Raw genomic sequence first — 7,372 nt, forward strand, 5'->3', positions numbered from 1 at the left:
TTATTGAATTTAACTAACTTAACTTTAAAAACAGGAACAGTTTCCAATTCCAATTCCATTTAGCTGCGTTGGTTTCAGGGTCCTGGTATTGTGCATGTTGTCTCATTGTCACATTGCCATCACTTACTGGGACATTTGAATAGAATAAAGCCATTGTTACTGGGAAAAAGTTGAATTTATAGACACTGAATACTGACACTAAGTACAGGCTGTCCACAATTTTAGTGCAGTAATTTTAGTCCAGAACTGCAGTGCTCATACATCTTGTCAAACAAGACTCAATGTACAAGAGGAAATAGAAGCAGAATTATTACATGCATGTGTCTGATATGTTGTATTTTTGTCCAAATCTCTTGTAAAAATGGATACTATAATAAAACAACTTTGTCCATACAACTACTTTGGGTGGTTTCAAAGTATACAAACTAATTTAGGCGTCAGGCATAATAAATAGTTTAAGAGGCACAGATTCCTTTATAGGTGTGTCATTTCAAGGGAAATGGGAGTCAAATAATTTATTTGCAAATGGAATTGTGATGCCTCCAGTAACCTACTAATTGCATAAACAGCCCAAACAAAGGGCCACATTTCCACAAGGTCTGGATTTGCCTACATGTGATTTATTAAACAGTAAACATGGGGACAAGTCTGAATCTACTATAATGGAGTTTAGTATTTTGGTAATTGTTAATTCACATTGCCATCTGCTGGCGAAAGCACAAATGTGATCAATGAGAATGCAGTGCAACCAAACTAGCGTCAGACTGGTAGCAAGTCCTCTATTTCAATTGGCTAATTGCCTCCATTGCACCAATCAGATTCTAGATTGTAGGCGGGACTACATCTGAAGCAAACAGCAGGAAGTACGGGAAGTATACACTCAACAGCAATTACTTTTTTGGAAACTTTTACTAGCGCAAACCTACTATGAAACCCGTAACGTGTTAATTCGTCTAAAGAGCCGGTTTATATATCAGTGAGGATGTTTATTTCATTGCGGTAGGCATTGAGATACTTTTAACGGGTCAGACTGGATCATCTGCTTTGTTTGTTTACTGGTGAAACAGCTGACAAGCTAACGTTAGCATCCTAGCTGGGCAAAATAATCGAGTTAAATGAGCTAAACTATCCAGCAGCACTGTCCTCATGAATGTAACTTAACATTAGTGAAAGAGCCAACGTACCTGTGCACTAGTGGAGGATTGTCTTGGGTGAAAGTGTGCAAAGCTAACGTTAAATGTGTCGAGCGTTAGTTAAATAGTTTGGTCACTGAACCTGCGGCCAGCTTTAAAGGCCCACATCTTCATGTCAGTATGCCGTGTTCCTGTGGGAACTGGAGAAGATGGATTCGGCCGTTGGTCATTGTGCTGTATATTTTGTTGCTATTAGTCGTCCTGCCCCTGTGCATCTGGGAACTGCAGAAGTCAAAGGTCAGTTCGAACAATCGATGGATCTGATTGGCATGTTGCTTAATTTTGATTCAGGGAGCCATGTTGGTTTAACACCGTGGTAAAATGTAACTGCGCACATTTAGTACTGCAATGTTGAGGTACTTTTACTTTAATTGAGTAACGTTATATTTATTTATATGCTAATAGGCCTATATATAGTGAAGTTTCAAAAGAGCAAATCAAGCATGAGCTCCCAGATTCGTCTGGTTTCCAGGCTTAATTGATATTAATTATTCTCCTTGCCATTTCAGAGGGACGTATTCAACTCTTTACTGTATTTATCTTACAGCAGTAGTTACTGATATTGATATTTATACAAAGCATGTGATTCACTGATGATGATGCATTGCTCACCGCAAAACATCTTCTTATCAAGTCATTTGAGTCTGTAGTTGAGTTGTTGTACTTGTTTCAAGTATTTGCTACAATGAAGAGTCTTTCTTCATGATTCTATCCCAGCAACCTGCCATTATTTCTAAAACAGGGATCTTCAACAGGGGGTCCTCGGAGTCAATGCAGGAGGGGTTTCCAAATAATAGTACATTTTTGATTCTTTTTTTCTCCAAAATTTTAACATGAATCCAACATATTGTTAGCAAATATAAATCCCCACTGATGATAGGCTTACTGGTGTCACTAAGGTAGCCATCCACAGATACAGTTCATCCTAAGTGTGTATGTTTAACATTAAAACATGATTATAAAATAATGCCAACAATTATTAGGCTAATTTAATAGCTTAGTATTCTATGCAAACATGTATAAAGGCTTTAGGCCGCCCTAAAGCCTTTATACTTTATAAGCCTTTATATAAGTTATTGTAGGCCCAGTTTAATATGCAACTTCATTTTATGCAATATATTTAATAGGGGGGACCCTGCTCCGTCTCTCTTTCAGTTAAGGGATCCTTGATTTAAAAAACGTTGAAGACCCCTGTTCTAAAATCACCTTTGAACACATTGATTTCAGTTATGATTGGTTTAAAATGCTCAGATTTCCATATTTTAAGAAAATAAGGGCTCTATTTTTGTCAGAAAAGTCCTTGATTAACATACTATTCAGAGAAGAATTCTATAAAAGTGACCATTCTGCATTATGAGCACTATTGATACTATATATTGGTAAATGTTTGTGATACAACTGTGGCACTTGGCCACTTGTGGTATTTTTAGTAAGTATAAGTATTTTTTTTAAATTGTATTGCTATTTGATTTCAGTAAAAGATCTGAATACTACTTCCACCTCTGGTTTTATACAAAATGTAGCCAAATGCTATTTTCCCAGTAAGTAAAGTAGTAGTAAATAAATAAATAATTTACATTTGAACTGTTTCTTTCCATGTAATGACAGGTTGGCATTCATAATAGAGCATGGTTCATCGCTGGGATATTTGTCTTCATGACCATACCCATATCTTTATGGGGCATCCTCCAGCATCTGGTTCACTACACTCAGCCAGAGCTTCAGAAACCTATCATCAGGTAAATATGTCAACAATCATGTCATCCATGAACAATAGTCTAAAACTGCTTTTTAATTGTTTTAATTGTTTGTTTTTTAGGATATTATGGATGGTCCCAATCTACAGCTTGGACAGTGTGAGTTTATGTATAAATGTAATATGTATGTATCTACATAATAACCAACATTTAAATACAAACAAACATACCGCTGCTGCCACATCACCATTTCCATGAGACATTACCTCAAGCTGTACCATTGAGAGAATGCATTTATGCTTTTTGAAAATGATATATCCCTACTTTCCATGTAATTCCTCTCTCTCTCTCTCTCTCTCTCTCTCTCTCTCTCTCTCTCTCTCTCTCTCTCTTTTCTCTATTTTCTCTCTTTTATCTTGCAGTGGATTGCATTAAAATATCCCAGTATAGCAATTTATGTGGACACATGCAGAGAGTGCTATGAGGCCTATGTCATCTACAACTTCATGACCTTCTTGCTGAACTACCTGGAGAATCAGTACCCCAGCCTAGTGTCGATGCTGGAGGCCCAGGAGCAGCAGAAACACCTGCCCCCTCTTTGCTGCTGCCCGCCCTGGCCAATGGGAGAGTAAGTTTCCTTTTAGAATTAAGAAGAAAAAAATTCATTTAGAATAGACCACTTTTACAATAAGGACTGAAATACCTACAATCCATGTGAGACCACAGGTTCACCTTACAATGTGGCAGCCAACACACCATGCAACTATACAAATGCTTAGTCTGCATCCAACACTGGTCAAGGATTTGGTGTAAAATTAATAATTACCCATACCTCCATACTTTGACCCAAACATACCAGCTTTATTGACCGTAGTCATATTTCCTTACCATCTTCATGAATTTCCCCGTAACTATCTTTTCAATAATATATATATATATATTTGTAGTTTTATTATCAGTGTTCTTGCATTAATTAAGGCATGCGACGGCATATCTTTGATATTATTTGATTTAAAGGAGGTGTTTACAGTTTTGAAGGAGAAAAAAAACAATTAAAATGACTTAAAGATAAAAGGTGACCAGTTTGTTTCTTGTACTTGCATTTAGTTTGAGTTTGTTTTAAGGCATTGGAATTTTAAGATGGAATAGTTTTTTAGTAAACAAGTCAATGGCGATGATGATGTAACCAGCTTCAAATTAGCCTCAGTCAGGCAACATCTGTAATTGGTTAACATGCCTGTGTGCAGTTAATTTTGCTCACAGCTTCTTTTTTACACGAGGATCAGTTTGTTCCTTTTAAAACTGAAGAAAAACAAATGAACAGTTGCCCGAAGGTCAGCAGTATCCACCTCATTTATTAGCTTTGTATTTAATTATACTGCCCTGTTAAATGTATTAACCGTGCCAGTATTGTTGCATTTTGCATGTGGCTATCATAGACCATGATCAAATTGATGCCGTGGAAAATATGGCAGTTCCATGTTAAAACGTTGTCATTACACTTTTTTGAAGCACTCACCACATCGCTTATGGCCGTTAGCGATTGGGGTTGATTTCAAATTCAATAGATTTGACTGATATCGGCAAACTAGATGCTAGTTTAATTCTAATTCAAATCATACATTTCCTCTGCAGGGTTTTACTGTTGAGATGCAAATTGGGAGTGTTGCAGTACACCGTTGTAAGACCCGTCACAACAGTGATTGCCTTGTGAGTAAGATCTGCTCCTCATGCACTTCATTTTATTCTTCTTAATGTCCATTGTGACTGTTTTTTCTGACTGTTTGTTTTTTAGGATCTGTCAGCTGTGTGGAGTGTATGATGAAGGCAATTTTAGTTCAACAAATGCATGGACGTACCTGGTCATCTTCAACAATATGTCACAGCTGGTAATACTGCTATTGAGTCTAAATGTAATTTGCCTCAAGTAAGGACCGTGCCTGGGAATATGTTAGAAAATAACATGGATGTATAAAAAAAAATGTTACAAGCACCCTTTTTTTCTTTCTTCTCTTGATCTAGTTTGCCATGTACTGCCTGGTGCTGTTCTACAGGGCTCTGAGAGAGGAACTGAGTCCAATCAAGCCAGTGGGAAAATTCCTGTGTGTCAAAATGGTGGTGTTCGTCTCTTTCTGGTAATTCTCAGTGTGTGACCTGAACATTCCGGAAAACAAACTTTGTATGAGTTGTTTTTACTTTGCTTGTATGTACTGTATATGTCGGTGAAATTTGCTTGCAGTCTCTTGATCTACATAGACGGTGGCATCAGATTGTGTGGTAGCTACTGAGAATGCTAATTTTGTGAACTCTTCTAGGCAAGCTGCGTTCATTGCTTTGCTGGTGAAAGTGGGCATTATCTCCGAGAAACGTACATGGGACTGGCAAAGTGTGGAGGCTGTAGCTACTGGCTTACAGGTAAGCTAAAGTGTATCTAGTTGAGGAATGTGTATATATATGGCCTTTTTAATGTTTACATACCTTTTTTACTTTTTATCAGTATAAAACTCCATACCAACTGTCTTGTTTCCCTCAGGATTTCATCATCTGTGTGGAGATGTTTCTGGCGGCCATTGCCCATCACTTCAGCTTCACCTACAAGCCTTACATCCGGGAGGCTGAGGAGGGTTCTTGCTTTGACTCTTTCATGGCAATGTGGGACATCTCTGATGTCAGAGCAGACATTTCTGAACAAGTCCGCAATGTTGGTAGGTGTCTCCTGACCACCGGTGTACTTGCACAGTTGTGAATTGTATCTGGCGTGTTCTCCAAGCAAGAAAAGACGGTAAAGACTTAATTTTTTTTGTCATCATTGACAGGGAGAACAGTTATGGGTCGTCCAAGGAAGTTCTACTTCGGGGAGGCGCAGAGTGATGGCGAGCGATCTGGCCTGCTCTCCTCGGGCTCCCAAGATGCCATCACTGAGGCGGCATCCAACCCTGTGTCACCCAACGGCCAATACCAGGGCCTTGGCAGAACCCTCACACCACACTCTTTGTCAGCCCCCGCTGGGCTCAGCTCAGCCCCTTGGGATGAAGGACATGAGGCTAGACCTGAAGAAACCCAGGAAGAAGAAAGGACCAACCAAACCAAAGAACCAACAGAAGCAGATCTCATCGTGATCACCTAGCCTATCGTTAAGGCCGACATCACCAACAGACTACCAGACATGGTTGGGCAGGACCCAATTACAGCCTTTCCATTTTCCTTTAGACATTACCAGACTCATGCAAGAATAAATAAACTGTTGTTTAAAAAAGGCACATCAACCAAGTTACAGTATAAGTTTGCCAACAAATGCAAAACCAGATGGACCTCCGTCAGTGACAGCTCCAAGAATGTTCAGTGAAGTTGTGGCACTAAATGACTTGTAGATAACGTACATTTTATGCAGTTTTCTGATGCATTAGGGAGTTATATGGCACAGTAGGCAGCGCAGAATGGTTTTAAAATCATAATTGAGAAAGACTTCAATTTTAACGTGCGTCCCAAAAAGCACATTATAGTCATGTTCCTTGAGAGGAGATGCCACATGATGCCTCCTGAAGTCGGAGCAAAGCTTGCATGTGTATACTATCCAAATAGGAAATTATTACACTTTATTTGTGTTGTCTGTCATATCATGATCTCAGATGTGACAGTTGGATAAAAGAGAAATATGCAGCTTTTAAAAAATACAAATCTATTATACTAAAGCACACTAAATGTCCAGAATCATCTATTTTCTTTTGTCCTAGCCTGTAGAAGATGTGAGAAAAGAGCCGAAGCAAAAAAAAATAGTTTGATGCAAAGTGAAGACTAAACTGTTTCAGTGGAGATAATAACCTGAGTGCTGAAAGATGTGTCCAGTGTGTCATCACTACAGAATCAATATTAATACAATGGACTGTACAAGTATTAAAACAACTTGGTCAGTTACAATCAGCACATTTTAGTGAATTCCTATCAATGCTTTACTACATACAGCTCACTCTAGTGTTTAATAGAAATGTATTCACTAGTCTTCTCAGATGCCTTGTTCTATGTGCCGTGGAACTAGTCTATCCACTACATCTATTTAGCATTTATAATCCAGGATGTATTTGTTGAGATGTTTCCCATTGTTTTTAGCTGGAATAACTTTGCAGCTACTGCTCACAAGCCATTTACTTTTCCCCATTGGTTTTCCGAGCTCTTTTGTCATTGTGACTTATATGGATTTGTGCAGGGATGCTGACACGTTTATTGTACAGTGTAGGATATCCGTTTGTGTCCGAAAAAAACAAACGTATCAAATCTACAGTATAATCTGCATCTCGTCCAGCTAGAGAATGTTGCATTGCCTTACATGATTTTATTTTTTTATTCAAATAAAACTGACAGGATTACATCAGATGTTTGATGTAAATGATTCCACATTTTAATTTAATTCCATCTCTGGCAGTCTCTTCAATAAATCAGATTAACTACATTTTCAGTTTTTTTTTCTTGCATTTATTAATAAAA

General features: G+C 38.1%; 1 protein-coding gene across 1 annotated transcript; it reads left to right on the top strand.

Annotated features, from left to right (window-relative positions):
• Positions 1-837: 837 nt before the first annotated feature.
• Positions 838-7,337, top strand: tmem184c (transmembrane protein 184C). The gene is made up of 10 exons (XM_078262775.1): positions 838-1,430; positions 2,802-2,932; positions 3,013-3,049; positions 3,313-3,518; positions 4,526-4,600; positions 4,686-4,779; positions 4,913-5,025; positions 5,206-5,305; positions 5,424-5,595; positions 5,707-7,337. Exons 1-10 carry the CDS (start codon positions 1,314-1,316, stop codon positions 6,015-6,017), a joined length of 1,356 nt encoding a protein of 451 aa, XP_078118901.1. The 5' UTR covers positions 838-1,313; the 3' UTR covers positions 6,018-7,337.
• The last annotated feature ends 35 nt before the right edge of the window (positions 7,338-7,372 follow it).

This window comes from Sander vitreus, chromosome 2 (assembly GCF_031162955.1).
Source record: "Sander vitreus isolate 19-12246 chromosome 2, sanVit1, whole genome shotgun sequence".
NCBI classification, from domain to species: domain Eukaryota; kingdom Metazoa; phylum Chordata; class Actinopteri; order Perciformes; family Percidae; genus Sander; species Sander vitreus.

Coding starts and splice junctions, on each gene's coding strand:
- tmem184c (XM_078262775.1), top strand. CDS start 1,314: ATGCCGTGTTCCTGTGGGAACTGGAGAAGATGGATTCGGCCGTTGGTC. Junction 4,601..4,685: donor GTCACAACAGTGATTGCCTT/GTGAGTAAGATC, acceptor TTTGTTTTTTAG/GATCTGTCAGCTGTGTGGAG. Junction 5,596..5,706: donor TGAACAAGTCCGCAATGTTG/GTAGGTGTCTCC, acceptor CATCATTGACAG/GGAGAACAGTTATGGGTCGT.